Raw genomic sequence first — 18,666 nt, 5'->3', positions numbered from 1 at the left:
TGTACATCCATTGAATAGCTTAAAAAATAAAAATAAAAAACAACTACTTAAAACCAAGTGTTGGTAAGGATGTGGAGCAACAGGTAATCTTATACACTGCTAATGACAGTTGAGCAGATACTTTGGAAAAAAAATGGCAGTATTTACTAAAGTCGAACATAGATGTCTGCTAAGATCTAATAAATACTGAAAATCTGAAGATCCCACAAATGTTGATGTCATAATTTTGACTAACCCTTTAGGTTACAGAGAAAGAAACCAGTCTATGTTAACATGAAAATGGTAAAATTACCCCAGACCAAGAAAGTTTAGAATGCTCTGCCTGCAAAGAATGTTGCTATTATACACTTAATATTTGTGTGGTCTTATTGTTAACAAAGTGCAATTACTGTCTAGTCACCTGCCTCTTACTACCGTTAATGTAGGTTACTTTCATCATCTTATTTCTTTTATCTGTCATAGTTCCTGTTTATTCATAAACTTTGCTCTCTCCTTCTACCTTTGGTTTTTGTTTCCTTAGATTGTCACTACCTATTTTCCTATCTTGGTTTTGAAACAGCTTCAACTCTTCCTGACTCTCTTGGAATTTCCCAAAGTTTAAAAAAAAAAAAAAATCTAATTTCCTTTTCATACCAGATTACTATGAATTGACCATCCTATCCAGTTCTAGTTAATTGTGTAGTTATATATGCCTAAAGGAAAGAATAGGGTTGGCAGTTACACAAGTAAAATGTCCTAGAAATATATTTATAATTTAGTATAGAGTTTACCTGATATGCACGTCTTTAATCAGGAGGGAAGATTTCTGACAGTCATTGTGACAGATATGACCCTACTTTTTTTGTATTTTTTTATGTGGAAAAATAATGATGGGTGGGATGACTTACACCCTGACAGCAGAGGAAATGTTTTCTAATTTTACTTACTGAGTATATTGGACGTTAGCTAGGAGAAATGTTTCTTTAAAAATCAGGAACATAGTGCTGGGGTTGTGGCTCAGTGGTAGAACATTTATATATGAACCATAGGCAAGTTAAGTCGAATTCATTCTACTGTCTTTCCCATTCCCATCCTTCCCTTACCCCACTCTGCCCTGTCCAGTCGGTGGACACGCCCCCCCCCCCCCCCCCCCCCCCCCCCCCCCCGCCGCACTACCACCAAACGCACACCTTCATCTTTAGAGTTTCAGAGTTTTCATTGTGCAGGTCTTCTACCTCTTTTGTTAGATTGAGTCCCAAATATTTCATTTTATTTTATTATTTATTTATTTATTTTTTTGCGGTGCTGGGGATTGAACCCAGGGCCTTGTGCTTGCAAGGCAAGCACTCTACCAACTGAGCTATATCCCAAGCCCTATTTCATTTATTTTTGAGGTTATTGTGAATGGGATCGTTTTCCTAATTTCTTTTTCATTTGATTCATCTCTGATATCTAGGGATGCAATTGATTTCTGGATGTTAATTGTATATCCTGCTACTTTGCTGAGCTTATTTATAAGTTCTAGAAGTTTTCTAGTAGAGTTTTTTGGGTATTCTAAATATAGAATCATGTTGTTGGCAAGTAGGGGTAGTTTGAATTCTTCTTTTTCTATTTGTATCCCTTTTATTTCTTTCTACTAATTCCTCTGGCTAGAGTTTCCAGAACTATATTGAATAGAAGTGGTGAAAGAGGGGGCATCCTGTCTTGTTTCTGTGTGTGTGTGTGTGTGTGTGTATACACGATAAGGATTTATTTATTTATTTATATGTATGTGGTGCTGAGGATCAAACCCAGGGCCTCAGACATGCCAGCGAGTGCTTTACCACTGAGCCACAGCCCCAGCACCTCGTAGCAGTTTTTAGAGGGAATGAATGGTGTTGGCCTTGGGTTTGGCATAAGTAGCTTTTACAATCTTGAGGTATGTTCGTACTATCCCTAGTTTTTTTTAGTGTTTTGAACATGAATGGATGCTGTATTTTGTTAAATGCTTTTTCTGCATCTATTGATACAAATCATGTGAGTCTTGTCTTTCAAGTATATTGATGTGAGGAATTACATTTATTGATTTTCTTATGTTCAACCAACCTTGCATCCCTGGGATGAACCCCACTTAATCATAGTGCACACTATCTTTTTAATATGTTTTTGTATGTGATTTGCCAGTATTTTGTGAGGGTGGGGTGCTATGGATTGAACTCAGGGGCACTTGGCCACTGAGCCACATCCCCAACCTTGTTTTGTATTTTATTTAGAGACAGGGTTTCACTGAGTTGCTTAGTACCTCTGTTGCTGAGACTGGCTTTGAACTCCCAATCCTCCTGCCTCTCAGCCTCCTGAGGCGCTGGGATTACAGGCATGTCACCACACCTGGTCACCTTATTTTTCTAAACTAATATTTTTTATTAAAAGGGAAAGAGTATTAAAAACTACCTTCAGTCTTATAACCCAGACAGTTACTCTTCATTTTTCTATATTTTCTTATTCTGTGTACATTTTCCCCAAAACCATTATAGATAGAAGATTTGGAGAAATTAGCAAGACAGGAAGGAACAGGAGTTTTGTCTCCCCACCTTGAAAACTGGCAGAATCTGTCTGATGTAACTATTTTAGAACTCTGTAAGCTCTTGAAGGCTTGTAGCTTCTGGAAGGGAATGGTAGCACTTAAATGGTAAATTGCTGATAATTTTGGTTACAAAATTCAGCTCCAGCCTCATGGCAAGCAGCTGTCCATGTTCCTTGAGCAACCTGTACTACAGCTTGTGGAGCCAGGGTGAGCACAAAGAACCCTGTCTTCCAAATACCTGGATCTGTTCTCCAAACTGATTGTTGCTTTTATAATCACAGAGTCCTAGACAAAGACTTGAGCAACCATTGACTTGAGCAACCATTGTTGTTTTGCCTCCCTCCCCCCTCATTTTGGCAAGATCCAGCGGAGAATCCAGTTTCCAGACTTGCCACATTATTAGATTCCAAATGTTCCCAATTTTCAACAACAAGAAAAACAAACAAAGCAAACCAGAAAACACAGTTCATACAAAAAAACATGAAAGTCTGACCCTTTTAATCAGTAGAAACTACTCCTTGAAGAGATCTGATGGCTAATCTACTAGACAAAGATAATTAAGCAACTACCTTAATGATGTTCAAAAGAACTAAAGGAGAATCTGAAGAAAACAGAAATATCAATTAAGAGAAATCCTGAAAAGAAAGCAGAATGAAATTCTGGAGCAGAAAATTATCATAACTGAAATGAAAATTTCTCTAGAGGAATTCACAGGCGAATTTGACAAATGGAATCAATCAGTGAGGTTGAACGTAGGACAGTGGAAATTTATCTGAGTAACAAAATGAAAAAGATGGAAGAAAAGGGAACAGACCTGTGGGAGTTCTGGGACACCTTCAAACAGACCAGCATAAGAAAAGAATAGAGGGACAAAATGAATATTCAAAGGAATAATGGTCGAAAACTCCCCACATTGGATGAAAGAATCAAATGCCAATCTCTAAAAAGTTCAGTGGACTCCAGATAAGATAAACTCAGATATACATTAAGACATAATCAAATTTTCAAAAGACAGAGAATCCTGAAAATGACTAGAAAGAAGCAACTCACCACATCCAAGGGATTCTCAGTAAAATTATCAGCAGATTTCTCATCAGAAACTTTGGAGACCAGAAGATAGTGGACTGATATATTCAGAGTGCTAAAAGGAAAAATCTGTCAACAAGAATCCTGTATTTGATAAAATTGTTCTTTGACATTAAGATGTTCCCAAATAAAGAAAAGCAGGAATTGGTTACCAGTTTGACCTGCAGTGACAGAAATTCTTGAGAGAGTCCTGTAGGGTAAAGTGTAAGCAAAGTAGATGGTAACCAAAAGCCACATGAAGAAATAAAGATCTCAGTAAAGGTAAGTAAGTACATGGGCAGTAATAAAAATTAATAGCAGTGAAACCAACAGTTTGTAATTCTGCTTTTTGTTTTCTATATTATTTAAGAGACTACTGTATTTTTTTCGAAAACAAATAATAATCTAAAAACTAGTAGGATTTTAACTGGTTTGTAAATCCACATTTTGTTTTCAGTATAAGAAACTAATGTATATTTAAAAGACATTAGTTAATGTTTTGGGGCACAATTATATCTAATACACATATACCCAACAATAGCTTGCACATTCTTCTCAAGTATACATGGGACATTCTCTAGGGTAGATCATGTGTTAGAATACAAATTAATCTCATTAGATTAAATTGATGTCATACAAAGTATCTTTTCTGACCACAAAGGAAACCCGTAGCAGAAGTAAAACTGGAAACTTCATAGAATTATGGAAATTAAACAACACATTTTTCAACAATCAATGGATCAAAGAATGAATCTCCAGGAAAATTAAGAAATGCTTAGAACCAACTGAAAGTGAAAGCACAACATATAAAAACTGAGATGTTACAGCAAAATTAGTGCTCAGTGGGAAATTTATAGTCAGTCATAAATGATTGAAAAACAAAGATTTCAAATCAACATCCTAACTTTCCAATTTAAGACAACACAGCCTGACCCAAATCTAGCAGAAGAAAAGGTCCGTGAAATAGAGAATAGAAAATAGAGAAAGTCATTGAAACTAAAAGTTAGTTCTTTGAAAAGATACAAAACTGACAAACCTTTAGCTAGATGGAATAAGAAGAAAAGGAGAACACTAAAATTATAAACAAGAGAAATGAAAGTGATGACATTATGTTGCTACTAATTAAAAATAAGGATTATAAAAGTAAAATGAAAAATTAACAAATTAGATAAAGTAGATAAAATGGAAAAATGAAATACATGGTTTATCCATACCAAATCAATCAGTCAAGCTGAGTAGACCTATAACTAGTAAGGAGATTGAATCATTAATTTAAAAATCTCCCAACAAAGAAAATCCTTGAACCTGATGACTTCACAGGCAAATTCTACCAAATATTTAAAACTAACACCAGTCCTTCTCAGATTTTCCCCCAAAATTGTATTGGGTGGAATACTTACTATCTCATTTTATGAGATCAGCATTACTCTGATACCAAAACCAAAGATACCACAAAAAACTGCAGATCAATATTCCTTAAGTACACAGATGCAAAAAATTCTCCACAGAATACTAGCAAACCAAATTTAGCAGTGTATTAAAAGGATTATATATCTGATCAAGTGGGATTTATTCCTGGACTAAAAGGATAGTTCATCATATGAAAATCAATAAGTGTAATAGTATACACTACATTAACACGATGAAGGAAGGGAAATGCACAATCATCCAACTGATGCAGAAAAGACATTTGACAAAATTCAGCACCCTTTCATGATTAAAACATTCAACAGTCTACGGATAGAAGGAAACTACCTTGACATTTTTATGTTTGTGTGTGTGTGTGTGTGTGTGTGTGCGTGAGAAAGAGAGAAACCGATAGTGAACATCACACTCAGTGATAAAAGACTAGAAGTTTTCTAATTTCAAGGTGCCACTTTTCACCACTTCTATTTTGACATAATAATGGCAGTACTAGCCAGAGCAATTAAGACAATATATATGAACGGCTTCTACATTGGAAATAAAAGAAGTAAAATTATCTGTTCACAAATATTTTATAAATAGAAAACCATGAAGTTCTACACATGCACACACACACACACACACACACACCTACACCTACACTCCTATACCTATTAGAATTAACAAGTGAATTTAGCAAAATTGCAGGATACAAAGGTGGCACAACAAAGTTAGTTGCATTTCTATACACTAACAAAAATAATTCACTTATAATAACATGAAAAATTACTTAGAAATTAACCAAAGTAGTAAAAAAAAATTGTACAATGAAAGCAATAAGAACCGCTGAAAGAAATCAAAGAAGGCATAAATAAAAAGGAAATAACTCATGTTTGAAAATTTTTATTTTATTAAAATATCCATGCTGTTCAAAGTGATCCGTGTGTTCAATGCAGTGCCTATCAAATTCCTAATGACTTTTTTGCATAAACAGAAAAACCCATTCTAAAATTCATGTGGAATCTCTATCCCAAATAGCCAAAAATCTTGAAAAAGACCAATGGTGGATGACTTACATTTCCTGGTTTTCAAAACTTACTACAAAGTTGCAGTAATCAAAACAGTTTGGAAAAAAAAAAAAAAAAAACCCAGTTTGATACTGTAATAGATAAATATATGGACCAGTGTAGTGAAACAAGAGAGCCCAGAAATAAAGTCTCCAGTGTATAATCAAATTATTTGGGTCAAGGATGCCAAGACCTTTTAACAGGAAAAAGGATAGACTTTTCAACAAATAGTGCTAGGAAAGCTGAATATGCACATTCAGAAGAGTGAAGTTGGACCTTGCCTCACACTATATACAAAAATTAACTCAAAATGAATCAAAGATCTAAAGGTAAGACCTAAAATAATACACTCTTTGAAGAAAACAGATCAAAAGTTTTAACAACATTGGGTTTGGCAGTCATTTATTGGATATGACACCAGAGTCTAAGGGAACAAAAGAAAAAAATAGACAAACTGGATTACATGGCAAAAAAAAATTCTGTATCAAAAGACATAACAACAAAAAGGAAAACCTCAGAATGGGAGAAAATATTTGCAAATCATTTATTTGACAAGGAATTAATGTCCATATCCTATTTTAGAAGTTTTAAAGCTCAACAACAAAAAAATTTAAAATGGACCACAGACTTGAATAGTAATTTCTTCAACATAAATAAATAAGTGGCCAATAAGCACAATCCAGAGGTACTCCACATCACTAGTCATTAGGGAACTACAGATCATTACTCCTCTGAGATATCACCTCACACCCATTTGTCTACTATCCAAAAAGAAAAAAGTGTTGGCAAAGATCTGGAAAAACTGGAATCTTTATGTGGGAATGTGAAATAGTAAAGCCAGTGTGAAAAAACAGTATGGCAATTCCTCAAAAAATTAAGAGAATTATCATATGATCCAGCAATTGTACTTCTGTTATAAAGCCAAAAGAATCAGAAGAGGATTCTTAAAGATATGTTTGTACACCCATGTTCATAGGAGCATTTTTCACGATATTTAAAACATGGAAACAACCCAAGTATACATCAGTGCATGAATTAAATAAGCAAAATGTGTTATATCCTAATAATGGAATATTAGTCTTAAAAAGGAAGGGAATTCTGCAATATGTTTCAACATGGATGAAGCTCGACATCACACTAAGTGAAATTAGCCAGTCACAGAAAGACAAATACTGTGTGATTTTACTTATATAATAAATTCATAGGGACAGAAAGTAGTTTTTGCCAAGTACTGAGAGAAGGGAGAAATAGTTGTTTAATTGATACAGTTTCAGTTTTGCATAATGAGAAAGTTCTGGAGATCAGTTGCACAACATTGTGGACATAAAACTACCAAACTCTGCTTAGAAATGGTTAAGATAGTTACACTATTTTAGAACAGGTAATATCTTCTTACAACAACTATATGCTAAAGACTGATAGTTTAGTTGTATTTCTGCTTCTAACAAGACCTTCCTTATAAGTAATGTATGCATTTGCCCTAAGAGAAATTGGGAGCTGAACAGGATTTAAAACAAGTGAAAGAATTAAATGTCTGTTTTTAAAGAACTACTCTGCACTAGGGAAAATTTTGAGGAGGACAAGTCTAAAACCCATTGAAACCTTGTAGATTAATCCAAATGAGATACTTAGGGACCAGAACTAGGAAATATCAATGGAAAGAGTGAAAAAAGAATTTGAGAGAAGTAGAAGCACAGTTTAGCTATTGAGGCAGCATAGCCTAATGGCTAGTGTCATTAGCACTTCAATCTGGAATTGAATTCCAGTTTCCTTATTTCATAGTTGTGTGATTCAGAAGACATTACACAAAACCACCTATAAAATGAGTATAATGATATATTCCTATGTTACATCGGCTATTAAAGAATTAAATGAAATAAATGCTCTTAAAGCACTTAGTATCAGCGATGTCTGGTGCAAAGTAAATATTAGCTTTTACTCTTGTTTTTTGTGTTTATAATTTCCAGGATAGCTTTCAGGAATTAGTATATAAAATATCCATTTTAAATTACTCAAATATTTCATTAGCTCTTCTCTCAAAGCAAAACAAAAACAACCTCCCTTATAGTATTTGTTTTTGTAGCTAGAGTGGGAAAATGTTTACCAGACTTCCTTTAAATGGCCTCATTTTTATTTATGTAGTTGTTTCATCCATTTTAATGTCACTAAGAGAAAAAGACCTCTAGACTCCCACAAAGGAAAAACAGATGATTTAGGCACAGTGGCTTATACCTGTAATCCCAGTGACCTGGGAGGCTGAGGCAGGACTCTCACAAGTTTGAGACCAGCCTCTGCAACTTAGCAAGACACCATCTCAAAAAACAAAAAAGGTAGGTAGCTAGTTAGGTAGAGTGCCCCTGGGTTTAACCCACCAGTACTGGAAGGAAAATAAAAAAGAATTTCAGAGTATCAATGTAATCAATGTAGGTTTATTTAGATTTACCTTTTGTGCCATAGACTGGGTTTTTTTTTTTTTTTTTTTTTTTTTTAGGTTGTGCAAAATTATTTTCAAAAATGGCACAAAAATGAATTCAACATTTGATGCACATGCATACTTCATTCACCTCTTCAACAACGAAAAGATATTTGGCACTACAGAACTAAATAAGAATACTAGCTTCAGTGGCACCTGTTAAACACTGAAGTCATAAGTTACATCAGAATGGGCAAATATTGCCCAAGTAAAATTCTATTGTTAAAGCTGAAACAGGTTTAAGGCCATTCAAGTTCAAGCACAGTTATACGAATCTTTTGAAGTCCCTTCTGTTTATGTTTGAATTATGTGACTTCTCTTCCAACTTGTGATCTTAATTAAACTTTTGTTTCACAAAATTTAAAAGGAAAATACAGAAGAAATCAATACAGAGGTTACATTAAATAAGAGTAACATACAAAGCTATAATTAAGATGAAGTGAGGAAGACCGAAATACTAAAATTATAAAATTTGCTTGTTACTTGTTGGAATCTACACTTGGAGTTAGGTAATGTATACAGATATTTTCTAGTAGATTACTTATGTTGCTCTAACATGTCCTTTTTATCAGTGCACTGTTAAAACTATTCAAAACCTCTACACATGTATATTCCCTTACAGTAGCACACACTATCACCTGCAAAACCGTCAGTCTCAAATGACTTAAGTGAATGAAAGGAATAAAAAGTGGATAAATAACATATGAGGAGAAATAATGAGAATTAGAAAATTATTGCTGGTCAGCTCTTTTAATTAGGCAGCCAGCTTGCTATCAACAAGGGATGGTTTCCATTGAGGAAGGTCCTGTGGAGTAGGAATGTGGTCACAGTGACCTGTCTTATCCCAGGCTGCCAGTAGGAACTTGCTTGTTCTTTGTGCTTTTGCCATATTGTAATTCCCAAAATCAAAATATTTTTGCCCTTTCTGCAATTGTTTTCTTAAAAAATATGAAGCTCCAGGCTTTGATCCCAGGTGAGGATACCTTGCTTTTAATTTTGATTCTTCAGCTTTTTCTGGACTAGTCACTTTATCTTCTGTTTCCTTCTGCCCTCCACCCACCGCCGCCGTTGTCCTCCCCTCCACCTCAGGGACTTCCTCTGCCTAGCCCTGCTCCTCCAACTGTGCCACAACCTAGCCCTTCCTCTTACCCCAGATTGGGTTCCTAAACAACTTATGGTACATAGTGTGGACTTAATAGCTTTCTGATAAATCTATTTTAATTCTCCCACCCTATAAATATAGAAATATATTATAGAATCAAAAGCTCTATAAGTGCAAGAAAGAAAGGTCTGAAATCTTAGAGAAAGAAAGGGTAGCTGCTATGTTTCCTCCTCTTCTTTAGTACCATATTGTGTTTGGGCAGTTGTAGTTCTTTGAATGGTGATATTGAATATTTTTTCCCCCTCTTTCCTTTATTAAAATGGAGACAGATAGTGTACTTGGACAGGACAGGGGAGAAAGAGGAACTGTGTCACTAATAACTAAGTAATTTCTGACAGCATGAGGAAGTTACTTAATTTCTTTCTCAATTTCCTTGCTTTGCTTCTTGCTAGAGATTGTTACTAGGAAAAAATAAATATTTCAAAAGGTAAGTGCTATTAAAAAATTAAAAAGCCAACCTTTTTGCTGTATTTTATACCACTTCTTTTAGGGCATAGGTGGACTAATATTTATCTCCCATATGATTAAACTATGATTAGTTGTGACTCAAGGGAATTTTTTCAAATCAGTTTTTAGGCATTTCTACTATGTTACTAAATTTATTACTTTATAAACTATAAGCTATAATTTGTAAATACTTTTAAATGTTTTTAAAATGTAAAGGTATACAGGATAAAGGTTTACCTAAAAGGAATTAATCCAAAGGTTACTGTTGTACTTTGACCAGTAGTAACCTTTGTATCAGTTTCCCAAGCGTACATTTGAAAAATGCTTCTGACTCCCTCTACTGGCCAAGAGGTCCATCCCCCTTTTTTCTTTAAATGAAGAGTGCTTTAATATAACAAAGGTAGTCTCATTGTGGCATTTAGAAGTTAACCTTATTCTGTGTGGAATTCTTTCTATAAATTTTCGTTGAACCAAAATGGCATTTCAGGTTTATGCAAAATGTGTTCAGGAACTCTACTTACACAAACACTAGCAAATTTGGGAAAGAATTTTTTTGCAAAACAATTTGTATGAGGGCTTAAGGCAGATTTTTTTGAAAGGAAAAAACATTTCTGTGATAACTGTTTTTGAATTCCACATTATTAACTTTGGGTAGAATTTGATGTTTTTCGTTCTATCAGTGATTAGAGGTTGTGAAGGAGTGCAACTTCTTTCTTGAGGAGCAGTGAGTGGGATTAAGAAAAAGCAAGCATGCTTTTAAAATATTACCCCTAAAATTGTACCAATGAGATTTTGAAAGCATTTTATAGTTTTTTTTATTTAAGTATTAAGTTTGAACAGAAAAGAACATTTAGCTGTGTCATAATGTGTGTGACCATAAAGTAATTTCTTCCCATTTTCATCCTTATTTCCTTACTCCTCCATTCCACCCTTAAAAAACAAATTCAAATTAGTGTTATTGCTTTCAAAGTCAACATCTTGGAAGCCAGAATAGATGTGTCAAGCATTGCTACTTTTCAAAATAGTTCACTAACTTCTCTCTTGAAGTTATTTTTGTCCCCTATGTCAACTTTTTTTTTAACATATCTTTTATGATAAATTTGATTTTTGAGAGAAATCTAAAGCAAATAGCAAATTTAGAACTGTATCTAAGGATAATCAATTTAAAGTATTTCTTTAATATAATGATAATTCTTTATTTCTTTGTGACTCATTTTGATTATAAATTAAAATTATATTAGTTACTAAAGAAGAGCCATGAATCTTCATTATTTATACTGAATAACAGTAGAATTGGGATTCATGAGTGTATAGTATTTTCTTTTTCTTTGGAATGATTTCTGTAATTTATCTTGGAGTTTATTTAAATGAAATTAGTTAGAAATAGTTACAGTGAACTATTCACAATATAAACATTATCTATTACTTAACGTGTTGCATCAATATTGCTGTAAATGGACTTTGGTTTTATCATGTCTTTGTTGTAAGATGTTACCTATTTTGAAATAGTGGAAGTAGATAAATAGAGATATAAGAAGTTGTATAGCAAAAAAAAAAGTTAATAACACTATAATGTTTGTGTTTATTTTAGACCTTTAAGAAAATCAATAGTTTGACTTGTTCTGAGACTCATTTGTATGAACAAGTAAATGGTGATGATAGAATCATTTGAATTTAAATTTCAAATTGTTGGATTTTAAGTATTTTTCAATAGGATGTCCAAAATGTTTAATATTATAAAATTGGATCGTAAATATAAGGAGTTGGATTTAGATAGGTAATTCAGATTAATTTCTATTTAGAAATGAGTCACACTTAAGTATCTGAGATACTTTAGTTTCTGAAATCCTTATATTTGTCATCTATTACAAAGATTGTTCCTATTTCTATTTCTAGTCCTCTAAGTTTAAATGGAACAGGAAAACTTTACCAAAGACAACTAAAATATAGAAATGCTACACTGATAAAGTTAGCATTATTGTGAAAAGAGAGAGGACAAAGATACTAGAGCCATTTAAGGTGAAAGATCACGCATGACACCTTTGCTCAGTACTTTCAGAGTCTCATTATTTGATAGGAAGTCTTATTTTTTGTGTGAACCGTTCTATTGCTATAATTAGGATTCCCTTTGGTACAATTCTATGATATTTAAATATGCTTACTTTTTTCTTTATCAGTCTTATTTGAGTATAATTTACATTCTTAAAATGTACCTATTTTAACTGCACGGTTTGAGTTTTAACAAATATACTCTGTACCCCTACAATTTTCTTGGTACCTCTTTATGATCAGTGCTTTCACTGCACCCTGATCTGCTCTGTTTTGTCATAGATTAGTTTTACCTTTTAAAATCAGTTTTCTTGAGGTATAATTTACCTGTAATCAAGTTCATGCTTTATCCTTTTTTTAAATTTGTTCTAATCATACATGGCAGTAGAATGCGTTTTGACACATAAATGGAGAATAATTTCTCATTCTTCTGGTTGTACCTGGTGTAGAGTAACACCAGTCATGTAATCATATGCACATAGGGTAATAGTGTCCCATTCATCCTACTATCTTTCCTACCATTATGCCCCCTCCTCTCCCTTTACTCCCCTCTGTCTAATCCAGAGTACCTCTATTCTTCTCTTGCCTCCCCCTTATTGTGAATTCATATTTTGTCCTTCTATTAATAGTTTTCTAGTCACCAAAATACTTATTTTACTGTTTCTCTTTAAGATGTGGAGTGGTAGCTATGTGTAGTGATGCAGGTACATCCCTACTTTAATCCCAACTACTCAGGAAGCTGAGGCAGGATTGCAAGTTCAGTGCTAACATGGGCAACTTAGTGAGACCCTGTCTCAAAATAAAAAATCAAAAGAGCTGGAGATTAGCTCAGTGGTAGAATACCCCTGGGTTCAGCCCCCAGTAATGTGGGGGATGGGAGGGATATAGAATGGTGTAAGTCTTGGAGAAGAACTCTGATTCCATCTAGTCTTACATATTTAAAGATACCTTTTATAGATAGAATGGGTTATAAGCAAGCATCATCGAAGTGTGACAGTTCTACTTTGGTGACTGGTGTGTGCTGAAAGTTGAATTTTAAGAGGCTGTTCATTTTTATATGAATACATTTCTAATGTCTTTGCCTAATGATATTCATTTCTTTTTCATAGCTGTATAGCTTTTTGTTTTGAATGTCTCCTCTTCCTTTCCACACCCTCTGCTTTCTCTTCCTTTTCCTTTTCTTTTTCCTCCCCTCCCGCTTCTTTTTCTTTATCAAAGCTGTCTTATTGATGCTGGTAGTTGACAGCAAGTTTGCTGAAGCTTTGAGACTGTCACTGTTGTATCTTCAGGGTATCATTCCTCTTTTCAATTTCTTACCACTTAATCCTACTTCTAATCTCTGTTCTTTTCCCATTGCTCTTTCCTTTTCTTTTTCATTTTTTTTTTAATATTTGAATGAACTTATGGAGTATATGATTCCAGTTCTTAATAGCTTTGAGGCACTTAATTGTGGCAGTAACCAGACTTTTGGTGACCATGGCTCCTACAGTTCTGAGGTAACAGAAAAAGTCAGGCTATTTAAAGAACTGTGTTGGGTGCGGTGATACACACCTATAATTCCAGCAGCTCAGAAGGCTGAGAAAGAAAAATCGCAAGTTCAAGACCAACCTCAGCAACTTAGGGAGACCCTGTCTCAAAGTAAAAACAAAAAACCTAGGAATATAGCTCAGTGGTAAAGCACCTGTGGGTTAAATCTCTGGTACACCTCTCCCCACCCCCAATAAAAATAACTCTGGGACATTTTGTTTATCTCCTGGTAGGGAAGTTGGGGATATTTATCTTGTCTGTAATTTCTGACATCCTGTGCTTTGTATATTTTCCACAGAAAACATGTTCTATGTAATTTTAATGTTTTATAATCTTAATCTTGAGAATCAAGTAAGCTAAAACAATTTCTAATTGTTGCTATAAGTTTGATACCAAAAGTAATTAGATGTTATTTTACCTCTTAAATTTAGTGACTGTGATTAAAATAATACATAGTGTAGTTTTTTGTTCCTTTGTTTTCTGTACTGATCTCTAATATTAAAAATTTTGAATGTTTGAGAAATGGGATTTTTCCTACATTCAAATGAAGAAAAACTGTTAAATATAAATGCCTATTTAAAATCTTAATGGACATGATATTCTGTTAAATGATGTAATACAAATACCTTGATTTTTTTCCACAGAAGCATTTCTTTTCTTTTACCTACTAGGGATTGAAGCCAGCAGTGCTCTACCACTGAGCTATACCCTCTAGCCCTTTTTATTTTTTATTTTGAGATGGGATTTTGCTCATTTATTCAGGCTGACCTCAAACTTTGAATCTTCCTGCTTTGGCTTCCTGAGTCACTGGGATTGTAGGGGTGTGCCCAGCTCCACAGACACATTTGATTCCCTCTGCTTTTTAAAAGTAACAGAGGAAAGCATCAGAGATCCAGAACACATGATTTTAGGTACACGGAAGTAATTTTTTTCAAACATTTAGTTCCTTTATCTTACTAGTACTGCATTTGTATTAAAGAAGGTACAGTATCAAACTGATGGTCTGAAAAATACCAGTCCTTTTAAAATGAAATGTATTACCACAGCACTGAACCTATACCTATTCACCCAGAAGTTCCACTTGGTTCCATGGTGTGAAAGCTTAATAGACACAAAATTCAACTTTTCTTTGTGCATGAACTTTGAAGGTGGCTATAGAAATGAAAAAGATGCAGTCTTCTTCCATAAAGATCTAAGTCAAGTAGTAATTAAATGTAAACTGTTATAATTCATTGGTAAATCCTACAACTATAATGTGTTATGAAAGAACTTTTGAAAATAGCTGAACAGAGTGCCACAACCCTATAATCCCAGAAACTCAGGAAGCTGAGGCAGGATTGCAAGTTTGAGGCCAGCTGGGCAATTTATTAAGATACTGTCTCAAAATTAAAAGGACTGAGGATGAAACTCAATGGTAGAGCACCTCAGGGTTCAATCCCTAGTACCAAAAAAAGAAGAATGGTCAAAAGTAAAGAGACAAACTACCTGGTATAAAAGAAACTTAACTGGGGCAGTGATAGTTGAGCTGTCAGGATAACTGACTCATCTATAAAGAAATAGGGCTGGAAGTTTTCCTATGATCTTTTGTCCTATTCATTTTTTAAAATTACAGTAAAATATGCATAATATAAAATAACCATTTAATCCATTTTTAAGTATACAGTCTGTGGCATTAAGTACATTAACACAATTGTTCAGCCATCACTACCTTGCATCTCCAGAACATTTTCATCTTCCCCTACTGAAACTGTACTCATCAAATACTGACTCTATTCCTCTCTCAGTTTCTGGTAACTACTTTTCTACTTTGAGTCTATGAAATTGACTTTTTTCATAGTTACTAATAGGAAAGAGACTATTATTAAACACTTCTATATTTCATATTTTTAAACACTCAGCCTCCTAACCCAGCATGTAGTATTTATTCAATAAATTTCTAAATTAGATGGCAGTTAGGTATTAAAAGGAATTGCTTACGTCAGTGGATTGTGTCTTGTGTGAATCCAAACAGCTCACTATTGTTATAATAACTTTGTTGATTTCTTTGTTTTCTCTTAAAATTTTTTATTTAAAAATTTTTTCATGTACTTCATTTCCTTCTTAGACTGAATCAGGATATGGATCTGAATCTAGCTTGCGTCGACATGGCTCAATGGTATCACTGGTGTCTGGAGCAAGTGGCTATTCTGCAACATCCACCTCTTCATTCAAGGTTTGAGTTTATGAATGTTTTAAGTTAAGGCAACATAACTTGACTTTAGTATTAGATGTTGTGATCCAAATTTATTTGATAGGTTTTTGAAAGAACTTTTCTACAATGTAATTTGAATTTGTTATAAAATAAATTTAAGGAGTAAAATCATGACTCAGAACGAACATATATAAGATTTTATTTCACTTATTAATGAGCTAAAATATTAATATAAAAACTGTTTCAAAGGAGACTCTAAAGAATACTAAAATGAATTTGATCAATACTAAAATGAAACTGATCAATATACACAGGCGAACAACACCTCTTTGAAGGACAGAGTTACTTTGCATCTTCATGGACCAGAATCACATCCATAACTTAGTTTTCTACTTGAAGAATTGTAAAATAGCTCAAATGCAAAAAAAGGCAAAACTTTTACGTGATTCTTGTCACCCTCCCATGAGGTTTCCTAAAGGACTCTCACATATACTGTACAAGTACATCCAGGAATATTTTTTCCCATTTCAAAGTCTGTCAGTTTCTCCTCACAATGTCTAAAAATATTAAAACGTTGTGTTGGAGCTAGTCATGGCGGTACACACTTGTGATCCTAGCAACTCAAGAGGCCAAGGCAGGAGAATCACAAGGTCAAAACCAGCCTCTGCAACTTAGTAACACCACAAAACAAAAAATCAAAAGGGCTGAACATGTGGTTTAGTGGTAGAGTGCCCCTGGTTTCACCCCCCAGTACAAAAAAAAAAATTATTAGCAAGTTGTCACACATTATTACCTTATATCCTACAGGTTTATCATTATCAAGTCACTAGATTAATCAGCTTCAAGCCTATTCCTGGAAGTATGACCTTGAACTTGGTAGCATTCTTTATCCATTCTTTTAGTGGCAAGGTACATACCTTAAATGGTGATAAAGTATCATAGGACCAAGTAAAGTCCAGTTTTGTTTCACTTGAATTACAGTGCCTTCCCTTTTTGTGTCATGCAGAAAGGCCACAGTTTACGGGAGAAATTGGCTGAAATGGAAACCTTTAGAGACATCCTATGCAGACAAGTTGATACTCTCCAGAAGTACTTTGATGCCTGTGCTGATGCTGTCTCCAAGGATGAACTTCAAAGGGATAAAGGTTAATTAGGCTATTACCACTATTTTTACTTGGAGAATGAATGGATTTAAAGCCTCTTGATCTTAACGGGTAATGTCTTTAAGTAATAAAGGTGACTATAGTCACTTTTGCTGCAAACTCCCCGTGTAACAGATCCCAGCATAAATGTAACTTGAGTACATGTTCAAATTCTTTTATGATCATCCATACCAGATACTCTTGAAGACTTTTAAGTGATACTCTTTATTCAATTAAAAAATAGTATCTGGTATATTGATAATATGGAGCATTTTACATAATTATGTCTAATAAATTTACCCCTTGATGAGTCTTACAGGGTGCAAGCATATATTAAATTCTTCATATCTGGAATCAGTTGATTCCTTTCTTTTTCTGTGTTCCTCTCTCCCTTTTGTTCCTCCTTGACTCTCCTTTCTTTCACTGTCTTTTTTTGTTTAATCTTTCTTCAACCCTTTTTTCTCTTTATCTTTCCTTCTGCCCTTTTTTTTCATAGAAGAAACCTTCTTCATTATATATACATTTAAAATTAGTTTTAGTGAGTGTTCGAAAAGAAAGATCAGATGGATCATTGGTTAACTTTTTTGTTATTGTTGTAGATGGACCCAATACCTTTCTGTTCTATTTATCTATTTTTATATGGTGCTGAGGATCAAACCCAGTGCCTCACAATATCCTAGGCAGATGCTCTACCGCTGAACTATAACCCCAGTTCTCATCATTTAACTTTAATTTGAGATTTAAAATTACTTTCCCTTTGCTTGTGCTGAAGATGTTGCTAAACTCAATAGACATGTCCTTCAATTTTTTTCTTAATTTACTGTGAAGACAAAAATAAATACTTTTTTGTTGTAGTACTAACTAGCATTAAGTTTATCACTAGTATAACTAGGTCACTTGGCATGGTTTTGTTTCTTGGTCTTGCTAAAAGTATATACTCTGAATTCAAATTCTTCTTGTATTTTTTGTTCCCTTTTTCCTCCTTTTGATTTTTTTTTTAATAACAACATTTATCTCCTTTGTTAGCCTCTTAGCTATAACTGTTATGTTATTTTAGTGGCTACTTTAGGGTTTGCAGTTTGTATATTAATTGTATATTGTTTATAGTTTGCATATATAGCACATTCTGCCTTCAAGTAATATTATGCCCCTTTATGTATAGCATCAGAACTTTTCAATAATATATTTTCAATAATATATTTCCCTTTTTTCCCCCATTATTAAGACAAAACTTGTCTGAGTTTTCCAACCAGCTTCCTTTGAATTAGGAGGCTTCCCAGTCTGCCTTGTGGGAACAGGTACTCTTCTCTACCCTCACATAAGGTTTGAATATTGTTCCTTGGAATCCTTTTCAAAGGTTCTGTACCTGGCTTCTGTGGTTCCTTCATCTGTGTGTACTGTGAGTACTCTGCTGGATACTTAAAGGATACCTCCTGATGGCTAATGTTCTCTGTGTAGCTTTCTCCTTTATAGTACTCTCCTTGAGAATTCTAGTTACCTTTGTTTGGACTCTCGGCTCCATCTCTTCATCTCAGGAGTCTACTGGGTTCTTCCGTGGGTTCTCGATTCTTTTTCTATAGCCTAAAAACTCCCAGGT

General features: G+C 34.0%; 2 protein-coding genes across 4 annotated transcripts in view; one reads left to right on the top strand and one right to left on the bottom strand.

Moving 5' to 3' along the window:
• Nucleotides 1-18,666, top strand: part of CERT1 (ceramide transporter 1) — a 107,190-nt gene that overhangs the window by 37,741 nt on the left and 50,783 nt on the right. For all 3 annotated transcript variants that reach the window (XM_079145210.1, XM_079145208.1, XM_079145209.1), the window contains exons 4-5: nucleotides 15,841-15,948; nucleotides 16,934-17,072. In XM_079145210.1, coding sequence (XP_079001336.1) covers nucleotides 15,841-15,948; nucleotides 16,934-17,072 — 247 coding nt within the window. The remainder of the gene's footprint in view (nucleotides 1-15,840; nucleotides 15,949-16,933; nucleotides 17,073-18,666) is intronic.
• Nucleotides 7,494-12,673, bottom strand: LOC306663457 (cAMP-regulated phosphoprotein 19-like; the record flags this gene model as incomplete). The annotated part of the gene is made up of 2 exons (XM_079143794.1): nucleotides 7,494-9,653; nucleotides 12,650-12,673. The coding sequence occupies 2 exons, from the start codon at nucleotides 12,671-12,673 to the stop codon at nucleotides 9,306-9,308; spliced, it is 372 nt and encodes a 123-aa protein (XP_078999920.1). The 3' UTR covers nucleotides 7,494-9,305.

Source organism: Sciurus vulgaris, assembly GCF_902686455.1.
Source record: "Sciurus vulgaris genome assembly, chromosome: 6".
NCBI classification, from domain to species: Eukaryota; Metazoa; Chordata; class Mammalia; order Rodentia; family Sciuridae; genus Sciurus; species Sciurus vulgaris.
This window is presented reverse-complemented; position numbering and strand designations above follow the sequence as displayed.